The sequence below is a fragment of the Chelonus insularis genome, unplaced genomic scaffold, assembly GCF_013357705.1.
Source record: "Chelonus insularis isolate UGA/USDA-ARS -01 unplaced genomic scaffold, ASM1335770v1 contig_397_pilon, whole genome shotgun sequence".
Classification (NCBI taxonomy): domain Eukaryota; kingdom Metazoa; phylum Arthropoda; class Insecta; order Hymenoptera; family Braconidae; genus Chelonus; species Chelonus insularis.
This window is the reverse complement of record NW_023276552.1, coordinates 1,118,574-1,138,662: the sequence shown is the minus strand read 5'-3', so window position 1 is coordinate 1,138,662 and position 20,089 is coordinate 1,118,574. Positions and strand designations below refer to the sequence as shown.

Genomic DNA, 20,089 nt, shown 5'->3' with positions numbered 1-20,089 from the left:
ATGGCTTGTTTAGTAGGTGAAGGTTGTTGGTAATAACTGAAAAATAAATTGATACATAATACATATTGCTTTCAACGTATACAAGAGTTCTAAGATTGAAATTGAAATCGATCATAGAAACATCAACTATACATTCTTAGGCTAATGATAATCGCCATAGATTATTAAATTACGGGTAATAGGTTGAAAATACGTGGGCTATTATTTCACTTGAAACATTGTTTAGCTTGAATACAAAGATGAGTTGAAAACTGATCAGCTTCGAAATAATAACATGTTTTCTCATGATACTTAGGATATTGAGTTGCATAAGAAATTATCAAGATTTTAAAGTTGACATTTGCGTTACTTTTAGCATAATTACGAATACCTGAACTATTAACTGAAAGTATTTTCCAGCTAAATTTACATCAACAAATTATAAAAATAAGAAAAAGTAAAAGAGTTTTATTTATTTATTTTTATTTTGTAGAGTTAAATAATATCTAGATTCTGCTTTTAACTGATGTCTCATGCCGACTTGATTCTCATAATAAACTACACCCTTTAATTTGTCAACGAATCAAATGAATGAACGACATAGAGAAGGGGAATTCTGTCAAAAGGGTCGCAGTTCATTGTGCCACAAGTGCATTCCGAGTAGCTTTGACTCGCCCAATTGTCTGTATCTGAGTTAGTTTTGATCTTCTACATCTTCTATGGTTATCATCATCATCTTTCTAGCAAGTACTTGAAAAAAGAACATTCTAGAGTATACTTCAAAATGATTACTTAGGAAACCATTGATGTGATTTACACTGAATTGAAGTCTCTATTTAAACAAAAACATGAAAATTTGTTGAACTGAGTGTGGTGGTAGAAAAAAAGACTTCAAGTTGTGTAGTGAGTCACACATTTGTATGCTAATCAAGAATTTTCTTTGATTTATTGTCAAAGTCATGTGAGCTGATAAACAGTAAAACATGATGTTGAGAATAATAGGATATAACGTGAAGTGATGGAGAAAGTGGAGAGATATTCTATTGCGAACAGGAACTAGTTGAGGTCAATCATAGGACAATTTGAGAATTAAACTTTTTCCGTGATAAAAGTGTCACATTCTTTTTACTTGCGAAGAAATGCTTGCTTAATATACTAATTGAATTCTTTTATTTGCCTTGTAAGCCTTACAGTCATTGACTTTTAATAAATTAGCTCTTTTTTGCTTTAATTTGAGTGTCGCATTCTTTTTTAATTAGATCGAAAAAAAAACTGTCTTTATTGTTTAATTTCCTTATGTGTCGATTTAATGATAGAAGAAAATAAACGATCGGTTGTTTCTTCAATGACTTCGTACAAGAGGAAAGTTAACAAGACTTGAGTGATGGCTAAAAATCAGTGAAATCAGTTCTTTATAATATTTTATTTCACTCGAATTCCGAGTCATCTAAATTCAAATATTGATGAAAGTGTTTATGTCTGCATGATTATCACATGATCTTTATTTAAAGCTAATGTGACAGAATATGATACTCCATAGCGATAGTCTTCTTATCATATACTATAATTTCCAACTGAATAGAAGCTTCAATACATCAGACGCAATAATTAACGAAGATCAGTCTTTTTATTCTACTAGGATGGTCAACATCGTCTTGGAGTTTTCATGAAGAAAGCAAAAATTGAAAAAACTAGCTGTCAAAAAAAAGTAAATAAAGTCTAAAGGTTGATTTTCTTTGGTTGGCATGATATTATTTCCGGTGTGCAGTAACGACATGAGGGTATCCTGGCTGTTGAAATACGGCCTCGTCCTCGTCCTTGTTCTCGTAGTAACTTCTGTGGAATCTTTGACTGGAAACGTATGTACCAGAATTGAAAAGTAAGTTGGTTTTTTTGTATTTTCATCAACTTTTTTTCTACCTTCACTCCATTTCTGGACAACTTTTTTTGATTAAAGTTTTAACAAACTGTTTGTTTGAAAGAAGTAAAATACTCTTAGACATAAATAAATGACAGATAAATGAAAAGTACAGTAGTTAAAGATTAAAAGAGTTTTCTTTCTCTTTCTATCCTCCGGTTTCTTCACCCCGGATACACTTGAACGGAGTAATTGTTCCTAAGTTGCTTTAAATTCGTCTAGACAATAGTATATATAATGGGAGTCGTCATTATCTTATAAGAATTCAATTAATAAAAAATTTTTTTAATTCATTAGTTAATTTTAATATTTTTTTTTCACCATCATTTAATAGTTAGTAATTGCGTTGACTACATTCCCGTGGCTTTCAAACCGTGAATATTGAAGTTTCTAAACAGGATACTTTACGACACCATCCGACATCAAAAAAGACTTTCAAACTCATCAAAGTAATGAAGTATACAATTGATAGACACGTGTCATTCTTATAATTCAATTTTTATTAAGCCTACTAGACAAGAGTATCAAATGAATGTATGAACTAGTTCACTTTGACTAAAGCTATTAAATTAATTTGTTTTTCTTTTCACACTTATTAATGATATTTAAGTGAATTCCTTGGTAATAATACAATGTTTTTACAGTTATACAGAAACACGACGGGAACCTTACCAAAAAACACTAGAAGTATTAACGACCTCATGGTGCTTTTCATTACCTCCAAGATGCACGAGATCTAAAACTATTCAACAAACGTATTGGAAAATACAGGTGATTATATTTGAGTTCATTTACATGAAAAATGTAAACGGTTCTATAACCGTTAAACAATTTAGCTCTCACCGAACCATTTTGAACTCTTTCAACGCTATTTAGCATAGGATAATAAGTTAGAAAGAATGCAGTAACTTTAAAAAAGCAAAGTTTTTGATTTTAAATGAAATATTCTTGGTCTTCGTCAAGAAAATAGCAAGAATATGATTACTAAGATGCTATAATCTTATTATTTTATCTACAAAAAATATTTTTTATTCATTTTTTGATAAAAATATAAACATGGAGTTGATCTCAAGAAATAAATGGATAAATAACATAGTTTCTCATGCATTAAATTGGTATTTTCCATCAGCATATTTTAAATATTAAAATATAAAACAGTGAATGCAAAGAATTAATTCGAAGACATTCATATGTCCTTCTGACTATTTTTTTTGCTCTCTTCTACTCGCTTGAGTACTTTAGGACTTTATCACATTAAGAAAAGCAACAGTAAACGATAAATACTGGCAGGTTAATGAAACAAGTAGAAAATGAGATGAAGTAGGTGCATTCACATAAAAAAAAAACTTGTGTAAATACCCAGGAGTTTTTGTTTACTTATTATGGAATAATGAACAAGTAAGAACGCAAGCAATTATCCAATTACCAGCATACAGAATTTAATTTTAATTACTACAAGTATCAAGAAGTAATTGAAAGCATCTTGGGTGCAATTTCTTCTTTCACATATTCGTGACATTTTTTTTCAGTACGAATAAAGATTGTAAAGAGAAAAAGCAGCGAAAGGCGCGGTAGACTTTCATATAACGCAGCAGACTGTAATCAAAAAGATAGATTGCGAATAAAGTTATTACGTAGGCGAATACATAAATAAATCTCCAGTGTTATTTTATTTCTTTGTAATCCTACATATGCATTAAAATTTGTGGTTAATAGTATAATATTTGTGCCTATATTTGTCAATATTCCTAATTATGAAAATAATTGAAGTATTTTCTTGTATATTGCAGAGTGAAGAGAAGCAGAGAAATGTCAGTGAATGTTGTCCAGGATATACAATGCTAAAACTTTGGGATGAAAATTCTGAGAATTATATTGAATCGTGCGTCGCACATTCGGACTGTAAACCCGGATACATTGGCAAAAATTGCACAACCGGTGATTATTTATTATTCTCTCATTCATATTATTACTTTTCCTTTGTTTGAAATTTGAAAGAAAATTTATTGAACTAATTATATTAATCAAATTCACTTTCCCAGCATTTTTCATACATTCCTTTTTTGAATGTAGGAAGTAATACTTCATACTACAAAGTTGAAATTTATTAAACTTTTTTTTTCTGTTCTTAATAAATATCTATATCTAATGAATTTTGTCTATCTACTTTGATAGATAATGACTGAATTATTTTATAATATATACAAGGAAATAATGAATATTATTATTATTATTATTATTATTATTATTATTATTATATTAAATAAGATATTTAGAAATTATGCAATGCAGTAAAATTTAATTTGTTGCAAAAAAGAATACCGAAGAAAATCAATTACAATTTGCATTTCATAAGAGTGATTAATTAAAATTTATACATTATATTTTTGTTCACCAATAGTTGAGTTAATTAAAAATATTAAACTCTAATATCTTATTCATGTTAATTATTATCTTTATATTTACTTTATTATTATTTTTTACTAGATAAGCTAATGATACGTTTTAAATAATTAAAATATTAATTAATATGACTTTATTTAAATTCATTTCCTATACTTTCTTTACTTCAAATGTCGTCCACGTGGAAAATCCCGACAAATCTTTTGAATGTCATATGTATATTACGTTTGTCATGGGATACAAAGTTTCTCAAATCCGGAAGCTATAAAGGTAGTAATTTCGTAAAGAGTTAACTCGCGCTCATGTAAGTCTATAAAAGGTAGTAATTTAAATCAACATCAAGTGGGGAGGTATTAAAAAATCTGACGTTGAATTTAGGAAGATCTTTTTGGGAATTTATGTCCAATAAAAAAGTCCACTCGATTGAAGTATAAATTATAAAGTAGACTTATAACACGTGCGATCATTTACGCTGATAAAAAAAATAATTAATTAGAAAAGCAGTGAATATGTGAAAGTACATAAAATTGAACGTAACTCAAAATGTAACTGGACTTTGACGACGTTTCACACTCACACAATTGATATTGGGAAACAGATGAATAAAAGAGTATTATTGACCATGTAATGCACGATCGGTGAGTACAATGAGTCAAGTGAAATTGGCAATTGGCCTCTCCCTTCGACCGTTAAATCAAACTCAAGAGTTCCCAATCAGCTCGTAACGTAGGAATCATTTATGCTTTCGACTCACACGGAGTGTTAATGTACAAGTACTTTGTTAATGAAAACATTGAGTTACAAAATAATTGAATCTTCATATAAATACGTTCACCTACATAAGAAGTATTGATTTAATGTTTTGTTCACAGAATGTCCAGTAGGAACATGGGGTGTCTTATGTAAGAACACATGCAACTGTAATCCTCTGGAGATTTGCAGTCCAACCAATGGTTCTTGCTATTGTCCAGCTGGATGGAAAGGATTAGCGTAAGATGATATCAATTTTCTATTAAGTCTTGACTGTACACCTCCAGATACTTATCATTATTCTATATAAGAACAAGGAAGACTTATTTAATTCGTTTGCTTTTATCTATTAACTTATTTATTTAGAAAATTCAACTGCTTGGAAAGTTTTAATAATTTAGAACACCTTTTACGATGCTGATGGAATAAATAGAGAATTAAAATGTATTGAATTATTTTTACTAGATGTGATAACAAATGTGAAGAAGGGAAGTGGGGTGTAAATTGTTCAACTTTATGCGATTGTACCAATGGATCTCGCTGTCATCATGAAACAGGAGCTTGTGTCGAATCAATTGATGAATCACACGAAGATTTAACTGAAAATTCCTTCCTATTTCCCTTTACTGTCCTTCCTTTGGATAATTATGATAATTTGAGTAATAATGATGTAATCAATGCTAATTTTCTGGAACCTACGGACACTGCAGAAGTTCTGCTGGGTGAGTAAGCACAGGTTTAATGCTAATTTTTTTCACTTTCTCTTGAGAACAAAAAAAATTAGTTACAAAGTAGAAATATTTATGACCTTTGATTTAAATCAATTTAATATTTTTTTCTGTTACAAATAAAGAAGCAGTAAATAACACCCAAGTGAATGATGAAATTATACTGTCGACGATGGAAACGGTGGTAGCTAATGAATTAAATACGGAGAATGATAACACAAGTGTGTTGAATGTAACAACAGGTACTTAATGAATATATTTTTGAATAATAAACAGCATAAAATATTATTAAAACTATTCCTTAGAATTATTGGAAAGTAATAAATGTTGTAAAATTTTACATTAAAACTAAGAAAGCTTGATTTTTAATATGGCTTTAAAATTCAGAAAAATTGAAATATTTTCATTTTGATGTAATTTAACAACTAGTAAATATTTACTCTTAGCTAGTACCAGTTTTATTGACCTACATTACCAAATACGCATACCAAAATATGTAGAAGAGTTAAAAATAAAAAAAAAAGGTGGAAAATAAAATACAAATACATATTAATTCTTTATTTATCTATTATATCAACGAATGAATATTCAAATGTAAACATTTTTACAATATAAATTATTTAAAACTCATGATAACACCGATATTTTCAATTAAACTGAACATTGAGAGAGCATATATTTATTATAAAAGTAAATTAGTATTTACTCAAAAAGTACATTAAATAAACTTTTACTGATATATTGATTATTACATTCGGACTTTCCAATAACAAAAGTAATAGAATTTTTCAACAATTTTATTAAACTCGATATTCCTCTTATCAATCATGAAAGTCTTTTAAATGTATGTTTAATCATCGGAAAATATCTTTTCAACTCAACCAAATTTATCAATACAACCAATTTTCTGAATGTGTAGGTCCATTGGGTAATATTGCTGAAAAGGTCCAGATCCCTGCGCCAGCAAACATGGTCATCTTTATCATTATTGGATCAATAATATCCTTCGTGTCAGCAATCATAGCACTCTTTTCTATTCGCCACATACGAACTAAACTGTGTAAAACTATAAGACTGTCGATTTACGACCTTGAGGGACCGGATACACGTCCTACCACATTGCCAAATGAAAAGGGAAATGAAGGAAAAATCAATCCTATATGCCGTACCAGTGAAATACCCACACCTCTTAGAGATTATGGTATGTTTATCTACATTTATTGTGCAGAATTTTCTATATTATTTTTTACAACTATCTTTTTCACAGTGTATTAAACATGAAAATGTTGTTGTAATGTAGATTGACGAGAGTGGTTTCAACATTGTAATAATATTTATAGGTAATTCGAGTTTCTGGTATGAGTTTATATTACTATCGTAATATGTCCTTGTATCACGTTGATTAATACTTAGAGTAAAGAGTAAACACCTAAAAATATTCGTAAATTACTTGATAAAGTTAAATTGTAAATAAGAACATAAATATCAAATAACTTTTTTTCCATCAGATAAAATATGTTTTGATGTTTCTCTTTAACTAATAATCTTAAATGTTCTTCAAAAATTAGTTAAATTTTCATAAGAAATCAAGTTTAAAAAAATTATAATATTGAATGTCATTAACACAAATAAAAATATATATTTCAATGAAAGAAATTTGGTACCGTTCGCTTTCATTTACACTAATTGGGTAGCTTCTATTAAAGATAGAGGAAAAAAAAATTGATTAGTAAATTATAAACTTCCGTTCGTAAAAGCCCCCTCATTTGAATTGTTATTTGACTCATTGAACTGTCACAAAATAAATGAAAGAATTAACGAATGAATTATTCACATATCATAATGTTACAGAGACACCAAAGAGTATTCCTCTACAACCTTCTTTTACATCGCCAAGAATAAATGATGTAATAATAAGAGAGTCTACTTATTACAATCAATATCCCAACATTCATTTCTTCAATACTCCTCAAGGTAAGGATATTTGATTTTATCTACTTACGAAGAAGTTCTTTCAAAGGATGTTAAGATTAAATCATAGGTATAATTATGATTGAAAAAAGATAAATATAATAATGAAATATTAGATGTACAAATCAATTCGATATACAACCAATGATGATAATCTTTTAATTATATGTTATTATAACTTATTATTTATTTAATCATTTTTTTGCAACAAAAATTTTAATATTTATAATAAAATTTATAATGGAGTAAAGTAAATAAAAAATTGTCAATAGCATTATGTAAATAAGAGCTACTCTGTATAGTTTTTTTTCTAGGGTGTGGTTTAGCATGCTTGAGTCATCCTCGCACTTTTCCGACTCCATTCGGATTTCTGAACTTGACCTACTTATAAACGTAGGTCATTGACCTGTTAGCTATAATCTAATTTTCTCCATTTCTGTGCTTCTCTCTCATATATCACTCAGGTGTTTACGTGATAATGTAATTATTGTCATGAAGATTAGCTCCATTAGAGTGTAACGTTACATGGATTAATTGATTATTAATTTATAATGTTTATTTTTTGTTAAAACTACTGGAAAGATACGTAATAAAATAATTTTTAGAGAGGAAAAGTATAGAAAGTGAAATTGAATAAAAGAGCTTTAAATCAGGAAATAAATATGTAAGTTAGATATTTTATCTGAACTGAATAATAAAAGAAAAATTTGATGAAAATGAAATGATCATTCTGATCTTATCGATTGGAAAGTTGAAATGAGGAAAGTGCCAACCTCGCGAAATTCTTGGAACAACTACGCCATTTCTTTAATGTATATCGTTTTCCACTTATCGTATTACGAGAACGGAAACTCTTTACTCGACACGTCTGTAGCATGTAATTTCAATTATATCGATACATATAATCTGATTATTACAGAACTGTTGGAAGCTCAATATGACAAGCCACTATCAATCAATGCATTTTCTCAGCTCAGACTGGAATTCTTTGAAGGTGAACATCTTTACGATGAAATTCCACTTCAGTCAACACCTGACGATAAAAGCGATCATAAATCTAACGTTGAAAAATCTTAATATCATGAAAACAACATGTTAAGCCATTACAACTAGTTAGGATATCATAATCAATATTTATCATCATTCAGGATTATAAGTTTAAGATTTTTGTATATGTCTACACAAATTAGATTGTAATTTCTGTATTTATTACATTATATTCAATAGCTTCTTTATATTTTACAAATAGGTAACATGATAAACTTTAATGACTATAAATATTATGAAGGATATTGCTATTTTAGTAAGTTCGTTAGATTAACTTCAACAGGTTTTTATATAATAGTATTTTTTACTAGTTTCTATTTTTGTAATTCTAAAAGTGACCAGTACCAAGATTTATAAACAAAACAATACTCTCTTTTCTTAAAGCCATTTCATTTAATTGGATCAAATACTAATCGAAGTATTCATCTTAATTAAAATGTCTGTATCTAATATCAACATTGAATAGAAAGAATGTAGGTCAAGCGTACACTTCTATGATTCAATATGTGAAAATCTATGCAATGATGAATTTATATATTTATTTATTATAATTTTCTGTCATACTCAGTAGATCAAAAAATGTTAATCAGTTGGGTGTTATCATTAACATTTTTTTTTTAATGTAATCTTGACGTAATTAAGAAATCTAATTTATTGCATACGACAATCAGTACATTTATAGCAAGCTAAGAACAAAGATGTTTAGATTAGTAGCATTAAGTGTTATATACTTTTCTATTGGAATTTTTATATCCAATGCTCAAGTCGGCATCAAAGGAGGTCATTATCAGTCATATCAACAATCGCCTTATTCTCAACCTGCCAATAGAACTGGCTACTGCTATAAAAGGGTTCCGTGAGTAATTGTTTACCCGAAGGTTCTCTAAGCAATTGATTTATGTTCAATAAATATTTTATAATTAATTTTTTTTTTTCATTTTAAAATTGTTAATATTAATTTCTTTTATAAATAAACAATATTATAAATGATGTCAAGATTTAAATAATTCTAAGGATAAAATTTTTAAAAAGAAATTTTAATACATTTTTTATCATTCAATATCCTCGCTCAATCCTTTATATAAAGTTCAATTTAACTACGCTTTGATCGAGAATAACTTGAAGATAATTGAAGCAGAGTTTGAGTGACCTCGACCTTTCGTGGGTATCTAAAATAAATAACCAGTATCGGTAGTAAAAAATACATCAACTCGTGCAGTTAGATTTTAGATAATTCAATGAAGGAAGATAATACAATAATATTCCGTAATCTATATTGAATAATAGATATCACCATGCCGGATCTCAATTTAATGGAAGTCACGTTGGAGGCGGATATAATCAAGGTGTCAAACAAGTAAGTTTTCACATAAATCCTCTATTTCACTTAACATATTTTTTTCAATCATTTCAATATAAATTAGCCAATTTCTATTTCTAGTCTTGGAATAATACTTACTCTAGTGAATGGATAACAATTCTTGACTGTTGTGATGGCTACATTAAAAATCAAAGGACTAATAGCTGTGAAATAGCTAATTGTGACGGGAACTGCTTCGGTGGAAGATGTATTGGAGGAATGTGTACCTGTGATTCAGGTTGGATGCTAATAGAAGGAGTTTGCAGACCCATATGTCGTCAACCATGCGGTCCAAATGGCTACTGTTTCACACCTGATGTGTGTGAATGCAATCGAGGATGGGAAAGATCACCAATGGGTGATTGCCGACCTAATTGTCCAGGTGGTTGTATCAATGGTGATTGTATTGCACCACAAACATGTGTGTGTAAACCTGGGTATACATTGAATGAAGTCTCTCAGAAATGCGTTCCTGATTGTGAAGAAGAATGTCGCAATGGACACTGTATTGCCCCTGGCGTTTGTCGATGTAATTCAGGGTCAGTGTCGTTCATATAAATCAATCTATTTAAAAAAAAAAAACTCCAACTAAAACTTGTCATTCAACAATTTAATGAATAAATAATTGATTTTTTCAGATATTATGATCCTGATGGTTCATCTAAAAGATGTCTGCCCTACTGTGGTCCAAAGAATTGTGGTAATCATGGAGAATGTGAATCACCAGGAGTTTGCAGATGTCGACCAGGCTACTATATGAATTCTTACTCAGATGTTTGCGAAGCACCAGAACCAGGAATCAACCAGTCACCAAACCCTGGTTGTGATCGTCCTTGTATCAACGGCGTTTGTATGGGATATAACGTATGTAGCTGTAACGATGGTTATTTACCAGATCCAAATGATCCCACAAGAACCCGATGTATATCCGGATGTCCTGGTGGTTGTCCTAATGGAGTTTGTTCAGGTCCTAATTTGTGTTTATGTAAACCGGGATATGTCAAAGATCGCAGTGTCAAAGGTAGCCAACGGTGCGTTCCAAAAAATAATTACTGATGCGGAGAATTAATATTAGTAGTTAATTAATAGGATTGATATTAAAATTAATTATTATTGTAAAAAGAATCAGGATTATCTGAAAGAGATATTTATTCTGCATGATCAATTTATATATACAACAAAGTGAAATTTAAAAAATAGATGAGATGATAATTTTAATCAAGTGATATTATTAGCTCTCATCTAATTAAGAGTGGTTTTAAATTGGATTTACAAATTACAAATTACGGATGAATAGAATAAAAATCAATACGTCATTAAGTTATAAATAATTATCTATATAAATATTTTATGCTTTATTATTTTAATAAAATTTCATTAATAATTTAAATTGATCTAAATTTTAGTACTTGTCCATCTTACATAATTTTTGGTCGTGTCTTGGTAACCAGATTAAGCTAATATAATATACTACCCGCCATAGATAGGTAAGAATACGACTCATAAAAGTAATTATAGTGATCTAAACCACACTGTTTTATCTAAACAGCATCCTTAATAATAAGGAAAATATTGTCTTCCTTATTACCTTTGGTTGAATATTTTCTAACCAGGAAAGTAATTCCCAAAAATGCATCTCTGTTAACCATAATTGTCTTCCAGCATGTGATGTAAATAATCATTAAAGCTAGCTGTAAATTTAAAGTCAAGTCAGATAACAAGCTTCTAAACAAAATTTATTAAAAATCGATGGTGGAACATTATGTTATTGATCCAGAGTAAATGAATACTGATAAACTATCATGTCCCTGACTGGCTGATCCCGTTCTTTTGCGCGACCAAATCGATTTGGTCGAGCTGAAGGGTTACAGTTTCGAGCACACAGAGGTGGTTGTACCTTCTCGATGGAGTTGTAGGTCGAGTCACTCGGTGGCGCTGGATGAGAAGAATCCTGAGAACCGGGCAAGCGCTGTGGGAATGCTCTCTTGGGATTTTACTGACGGCGAACGTGTGCGCACCGTGAGTTGATCTTATATAGGGTGTAAGCAATGGCAAGCCAAAACGGCGGAGAGGGTAAAAGATGTGGATGCATCGCCGATGGTTGGTTTCGGGGATAGACTCACGCCGCGGGGGCGATGAGCGCACTTCCGTTCGCCCTGAAATTAATTTACTGTTGTTGTTGCTGGTTTACGTGCATCATTCTGTTAATTCGACCAAGTTGTAACGCTGCCCAGGAACTCCTGGACAACCTGAACTTTGAGTTTGAGCCAAGACAACGCCGGGAAGTGTTAGCTCCTGGAGTTGATCACCAGCGAAATTTGGTTACCACCCTTGAAGAAGAGAATGTCTATGACGAAGACACGGATATGTCGTATGACGAGAACGGCGATGAGGATTACTTCGAGACGAATACGACAGGTAATATTTCATTGCTGCACTGTGAAGTGTTGATTTGGATTTTGCTTTATTTCTGTTCATTATAAATGCACAAGTGCTAAATAATTGTGATGATGTAGGAAAAGGAAATGTGTATAATAAATCATGAAAAAACTGGGTCGAGTTGATTAGAACTTTAAAGAGCTAGGAAATGCGCAAAAGTGATATAGTATAGATAAATTCTAAATCAATTCTCGCGTGACTCTATATCTTTTGTCACCTTTGAGTAATCTATCTCACGTGGGATACTCTGAATGTTTTATACCGGATGTGAATGACCGTAATATGGCATTGGAGGTATATTCAATAACCTGCGTTCAAGCAGACCTTCATGACCATCAACAACTTGAGTTACATAATCAAGAATTTCTCTCTGATTTCACGGAAGACGAATATCAACTCTACGATACTGGTGTACAGTAGAGTTTCCAACTGGATTTATCACTAAAGTTTCTGTAAGATTAATGTTCTTATTAACCATCAGTTTGCTTGTAAAGTCCAGTCATCAATATAAATTCAATCAATATTCTAAGCTTTCTCTTACTGTTTTTATGTATTAAATTTATCAAATTTATTTTGCATCCAACTAAAACAAGAAACTCATTTAATAACATATCCTATTTTAAACAATGTACTTGATTTTTCAGTACAAACTTAACTCATTTTCGCTTTATAAGCAGAAATTCAAATTTAAATTACGATTTTCATTAAATTATTATTCCTTGTAATTCACTCTGTCGTTTAAATAAATATCATTACACTAAAATTATTCTGAAAATATTTCACTATTGTCGTTGAACATTTATTCAACATTACATCAGATCGATAAAATTGTTTTTAATTGTTTGATAAATATTGAAGTTGCTCTAGTAGTAGTGCAATGAATTATCAAGCCTACACAATAAACATAAACTGGAATTTGGAATACCATTAATAAGAATCTTAGAAGTTCTTTGGTAAGAATAATAATTGGGACGAATGTAGTTGGAATAATAAATAGAGATGCTTTGTAAACCGTGTAAATGAACTCAAGAATTAAACACTGGATTTTATTGATTTTAAATGCCAGGGTAAATTAGGTTGCAGCCTATAAAGTCATACAACGTCGGATATGTTTTCTGACGAGCTTTGTTAGATGTAAGTCACGTAAAACTAAATAAACTTCTATCGACCGATTTCAATTACAGAGAAGGGACGGTACCTCGGTGCACCATGCGACAACACGTGCAGTCCGGATCTACAACATGTGTTTTGCGACACAGTCACCGGTTTATGTGAATGTGAAAAATTCTATCCAGTTAGACTTGGACCAACGAAAGGTTGTGCAAAGCGTATGTATCTTATCATTATTTTTATCATTTTATATATTTAATATTCTAAAAAAAAACGATATAACAGTAATTATAGAACTACTATAAATATCTGGTTATTTTATTTATAAAAAAAATTTAATCTGTTTAGCGAAAAAACTTGGAGAACAATGTTTCTACCGAGCAACATGCACATTCGCAGATCAGCACGCGACATGTACTCAAGTCCAACATAATGCCGTCTGTGATTGCGATGAGGGTTACCACAAAGTTGCAATTGCTAGACCGAACAAAAGAGTCTTTTGTGCAGAAGGTTGTTGAAAATTCAGCTCAACTTTTGTTTGCATTAGTTACTTCATTAATTTATTCAGCTAACCTTTTACTTCTTTGGTACCACATTGACACAAGATTTAACTTTCGAGTATACTTGAGATGATTGAAGCAATGACAATTGTACATTGATGAGTAATTCAATAATAAATCAAGCTAATAGAATAAATTTATCAAAATAATGAGTATAAGAGGATACTATTCATCTGGTGGTAAAAAACTTTAAGACCTATGAATCAATGAATTCTCAAGTAGTCTGTAATTATTTCTCTCACAACCATTCACATTTAAACTCATTATTTGAACACAATAAAAACATTTAATTAAGTCAGCAAAAATTTGGCTAATTGTATAATAATTATATAAACTTCAGCAGTTGAATATATTTTTTTAATTTTCTTATATTTTTATCCGTGAAATAACCTTCTTAAGATTATTCCCAAGCGTATTATTAATGCTTGAAAAAATTTATTCTTAATATTAATAACATCAGATAAAGCAATTTTATGCTCAATTTAACTACAAATTACCAAATTAAATATTTCATTGACTAAAATTTCTAAAATGAACCTCATCAGTGTACAATATAAAAAATAATTGATATCAGATTTGAAAGTATTTATTCTGATAATTTTCTAACTTATCAAGATCGTAAAATGCATATAAACTAATTTAGCAGTCAATAAAATGATTTTATTTTGCAAATGGCAGATTTGGTGCTGATATCCACTGATTTACCAACGCTTTTGGGCATAGCATCTGGGATAGCGGTATTATCAGGATTGTTATGCTTTGTGTTGAAATTATTCAGTCGAGCAAGATATACAAGACCTCGACATTACGCCAACGCCAATCATGCACCTCCAATGCTATTCTCCAGCGATACAGGTGAGTGTATTGCTAATAATAATTGTCGGATAATCCTAATAACAATAATACTAGCATAAAATGTATAGTTAATGTCTTTGTATCCTACATTAACATTATTGCACGAGTAATAGTCTTCGCTTAGTGCGAAGGACGTGCTCGAATGGACAAGACATTTCTGCACAATAATACCTTTTCTGAAAGAATCTCTTAAACATTAAAGTATCTCTGTAACCCAATTACTTGAACTTCAAGTCCTATTAATGAAACATGCAGCCTCAGGATTGTTCAATGAGGCTCTTGACTACCATTCTGACACTGTTTAAAGAAACCTGTTTCTATTGCATGACTTGATACATTTTCTATGACCGAGTGAGCTTGAACTACAAGTTCTCTTGATTTTGCTACCATACATGAATACATTCAAAACAGAACGATCTTCAGGTTCACGTTGTTGGGTTGCGTCATGAAAATTTAAACCATATAAGGAATACTAAGATTCAGAAACATTCAAGGAGAGATATGACTTATTGTTATCCTTTGAGACCTGGAACTGCGTTTCAGGCATTCCTTTGACACTTTCGGGAAGACCTTCATCACGTTCGAGCCAGAGAAGTGATGGGAATCCTTTGAGCTGTGGGTCCTTCAGTAGGAGACCGAGCAGTGGTGGAAGTCGTGGACCTCTTGTTCCAGCATCTCGAGCAGGTGCGGCTCGTGCCGCCGCCATCTTGCTTATTTCGTGTCATCTTCAAGCAGCAGGAAAGAAGCATCGACGTACTCTCAGTGACGTTGCTGAGGGATCCTCTCATGGCCTTGGTAGATGATAAAGTTACTCTCACATCCAGACGTTCGTTTATCCTGTCCTCTCCTTGTGCGCGCTTTCGGGAAAGTCTCGCTTTCCTTCTTTTGCACTATTGATTTATCTGATAAATCGTTTGAGGGCTTTTTACGTCGACTGAAGCTTGTGTTCGCCAATCCTCCTTTTCTGTGTTCGCACAAGTTTACTCGTCGTCTGATCGTGCTATCTGTGCCGTTGTGTTTTTGATGTTTTCCTTTTGTTTTATTATCTTATTCAAAATTTTTCACTGATGACTGTGGTTGGAAAAAGAGATTATATATTTTCAATAAAAAAAAAAATTATCAGTCTTTTCTATTATCCAAGTAACTAAGATGTATTGATTTTGCATAAAACTAAACACATCATCTGATATTAAATTTGACCTTGACGATATTAGAGTAGAAGATCATTTAAGAATACATAAAAAATCCATCATATCAGCATTAAAGTCGTTAATTTTATAGACTTATCGTTCAAAGCTCGATTTAGAAAATCGTCAGTATGAATATCAAAAGATTGGATAATCAATAAAACTTTGAGCTTTGAAAATTTGAAAATGAAGTTATCTGGATAATGGGAAATAACTATTGATGAGATTGTTAATTTTTTTTATTAAAATATATAACTCATTTACAAATGAAACAACTGATATTTTCTATCGACTTCACTAGATGATATCATTTATACCGATAAATGAATATAAATAATAACAATAATTTATTAACATTCTGTTCTCATTTTTATTTTCAATTTTCCAAACGATAAACACATGACTACATTACTTGAAAACACAATACTCAACTTCCTTCCGACATTTCGCCGGAAACAACGATAGAATATCTGACTTCTAAGATATCTTGGCTTCTGGCCACGTTTATGTAACATATCGTAAGAGAATACACTGTAATATTTCTATTTCTTCAATAACTTTTTTTATGTATGAAGCTCCATACACAAGTTATTGACACTTTGAAATCGATCCATCTTATCTACTTCAATTTCCTTCTTAAGAGACCTGAATGCTAACTCTCAAGAAAAATGAGAGCAAACTTTCATCTACTCAGATCTGTTTACTGAGTCATTTTCATAGTGAATCACATCATAAATAAATTTCATACGCACATTGTCATGAATTTATACCAAGTAAATGTGTTTACGAGTCAGCAAGATGGCAGCGGCCGGTTACTTCATACAATAAATATCGCTAAAGTGATAACATGTTGGTAAGAAACACCGATCAATCGTGCACTATAGCTAACTCGCTGCACTCAAGACTACTGCATGTTTGCATTCAAATTAATACCTATTAAAAAGTACATAAAAGATGTAGACTACTCAAATGAAAGTATACATACCTAGCATGGAACCTAATCCTTTCGTTTTCAACTGTATTTCATCAATTCAAGCTTTATAGAAGCTTCTAGACTATTGAGCTTCTTAATTAAAAAATAATTATTATATTTACGATACACAGTAAAAAAATTTATGATGACAATGAATTGTGTATTATATAATAGACTTTATTCTGCTAAAAAAGTATAATTAAATCTTTTCAAAAGATGGATCAAGTAGATACATCAGGCTATTTTGCTGATAACTATGATAATGAAACAATCTTGATAGTGGTAATGATGATACTACAAAGTGATTGATATTGTGTAAATTTAGTAAATCTGAATAATATTTTACTAGCTATTTATAGAATATTTTTTTTTTAATATTCAATATTAGAGTGAAGGCGCATTAAAAAATCACAGCTAAAAGAAGATAGTTTATCAAGAGTCAGCTTACACTAGCATATTATTCAATAAATAAAATAATGAAATGTAAATAATTAAAAAAAAAAATGTATGCACAAAATTTTTTTACTGTGCATGAATTGATTAATTATAATTTATGATGTACAATTGGAGTTTTATGGTATTATATTAGATCACTTTCTCTCGACAGGTTCTCGACGACCAAGCCTGGCATCAATTCATAGCTCGGTCTCATCAGCAAGGAGTTACAGTGCACGAAGACTAGAGCGAGAGAGGAATGAAAAAGAGCAGAGGCAGGCTCTTCAGGAATTGAGGCTTGCTAAACAGCGAGAACAGGAATTGCAACAGCAATCTCAGCAGCAAAGTGCGCCAACTCCGAGTCCACGAACGCCACATTCAACGGATGAACTTTTGCCTTCAGTTGAAGAAGGCAAAGAGGCATTTTATAATGAGGTACTTTTACAATCTTATTTCACCCCGTTAAAAGAAATATATTTTAAACACGAAAGCATACGTACAAATTTGTATAAGCGGCTAAATTCTTCTAATTACGATAAGCTTTTTTTGATTTGCACATTTTTTAGCTTTGTTTGGAATCATTTACTACAATTCATTTTCTTAATATATAAAGCTTCAAAGCTTTGCTTTATATTTGAAAATAAATTTTTTTCCTAAATTATTATAAATGTGAAGATTAATAATAATTTATTTTTGTTATTCAACAGCAAACTTCAACAACATCTCCAACCTCAGGAATGCCTAGTACATCAAAATTGAAAATTTTACCTCAAAAAACATCATTAACGATGATGTCAACGAGTGCTTTAATGCCTGGAGTATCAGTAAAACAAACGCCTAATTCAAGTGAAACGGCCTTTACTGCTTCTACCATGAATACATCAGCCTTTAAAAAAGATGACGCCGAGAAATGTTCCAATGTAGTTGACATTTTTGAATCATAGCCCTAGCCCATCATCTTCAGTTCGTATTAATTCGCTAAATTCCAATAAATTAAGACTCAAGTCTGTCATCTTCGCTCAACTTCATGAAAAAATCATCACTTCGAATTACCTAATGAGTTTAATCAACTTTTAATTGAGTCGTCGGAACTTCCATGAGCAAAAAAAAAAGTTAATAAACTGATGTAAGTTACCAAAATGTGTAAGTATGTCAAGGCGATGTGGATGTTAATTTTAGTGAAATTATTATGGAATCTAGCCTTTCTTTTAATGTTTAAATTAATTATATAAGAGCTATTTTATAGAGGCACGATACGAGCCGATTTATATAAAAAGAATGTTTATAAAAACAAATTAAATAGTTCTTGACTGCGTGAATTCAATGTCAACTCAAATGATAATTACTAAATAATATTAATAACAGAAATGAATGATTAACTTTCATTAACGGAATCATCAAAACTTTCGATATTCATTTATAACATATCAACTACGTAATCGTGTCTCATAAATAAAACTTATATCCATTTTTCTCCGCACACACTGATTTTTAAGCAAAGATTATTTATATTATCAGATTTGAAGCTGTTTCCATAAAAAAAAAATATTAATAAAGTATATAAGAGGAGTATAGGCTAGAAGAATTGGGAACGTTAAGATATTGCCTGTTAAGAAACAATTTAAATAAATAACATATGAATAATAAATGATAATTTATTAATAAAAAGAATCACTATAGTTCATACATCACTCGAAAAATCCTTTTTAACGTTTACATGTTTGAAAATAAGAAATAATTTATGTATTGCTATATATGTATGATTATCATCATCATCTAAAATCATATGATGATTGTTTCTAAAATAAAAAATATTTAATAAAGGCTTCCGCCTTATGTTAGATATGATAGCTATGTAATGAATTCATATAAGAATGAAAAATTTATTTGCATGAAATTTTTAAATTATTGTTAAGCTATTGATTTTTATTGTTGTAAATGACATTGAAAAAATAAGAATATTTCAAAAAAATTTCCCTGGCAATGTCGTAATTATAATTTTTACCTTCAACATATGTACATAATATTTATTTACTAATTTTAAATATATATTAAATAATCTTTTTGTCAATTTATTATGAATCATTGCTAATGTGGAAAGAATAATGTTGAGAAATTTAAAAATAAATATAAACAGAGCAGTTTAATGAATTTTTTGCATTTAAACAGAAATTTATTTAAATATTAATCTAAAGAAGATAACATCAAAAAGAAAGTTCTGACTTTTTTGAGTACTTTTTTTTATTACACGTGAGGTTATATATTATTAAAGAAACTCATATGATAATCATTTACATTAGGAAGAATGAAGCTATCTGTTAATAATAAAAGAAATGTGAACACATTTCACACACTCTAACTACGAGTCATAAGT

The 20,089-nt window shown here is 30.3% G+C and overlaps 3 protein-coding genes across 5 annotated transcripts; all 3 read left to right on the top strand.

Annotated features, from left to right (window-relative positions):
- The first annotated feature begins 679 nt into the window (after nt 1–679).
- Nucleotides 680–8,966, top strand: LOC118067760 (uncharacterized). Its single transcript, XM_035084686.1, has 9 exons — nt 680–1,858; nt 2,542–2,668; nt 3,688–3,835; nt 5,173–5,290; nt 5,516–5,772; nt 5,904–6,020; nt 6,698–6,979; nt 7,630–7,752; nt 8,669–8,966. The coding sequence occupies exons 1-9, from the start codon at nt 1,725–1,727 to the stop codon at nt 8,824–8,826; spliced, it is 1,464 nt and encodes a 487-aa protein (XP_034940577.1). The 5' UTR covers nt 680–1,724; the 3' UTR covers nt 8,827–8,966.
- A 169-nt stretch (nt 8,967–9,135) lies between these two features.
- Nucleotides 9,136–11,541, top strand: LOC118067761 (von Willebrand factor D and EGF domain-containing protein-like). The gene is made up of 4 exons (XM_035084687.1): nt 9,136–9,652; nt 10,084–10,153; nt 10,238–10,695; nt 10,795–11,541. Exons 1-4 carry the CDS (start codon nt 9,495–9,497, stop codon nt 11,210–11,212), a joined length of 1,104 nt encoding a protein of 367 aa, XP_034940578.1. The 5' UTR covers nt 9,136–9,494; the 3' UTR covers nt 11,213–11,541.
- A 115-nt stretch (nt 11,542–11,656) lies between these two features.
- Nucleotides 11,657–19,463, top strand: LOC118067759 (uncharacterized). Of its 3 annotated transcripts, none has more exons than XM_035084683.1 (7): nt 11,657–12,574; nt 13,780–13,923; nt 14,054–14,215; nt 14,944–15,120; nt 15,664–15,915; nt 17,888–18,150; nt 18,423–19,463. In XM_035084683.1, exons 1-7 carry the CDS (start codon nt 12,292–12,294, stop codon nt 18,657–18,659), a joined length of 1,518 nt encoding a protein of 505 aa, XP_034940574.1. In that variant the 5' UTR covers nt 11,657–12,291; the 3' UTR covers nt 18,660–19,463. The 3 variants fall into 3 exon arrangements, with proteins under 3 accessions (XP_034940574.1, XP_034940575.1, XP_034940576.1); XM_035084684.1 differs by having other exon boundaries at nt 15,664–15,804; nt 18,423–19,462; XM_035084685.1 differs by lacking the exon at nt 15,664–15,915 and having other exon boundaries at nt 18,423–19,462.
- Nucleotides 19,464–20,089: the final 626 nt, after the last annotated feature.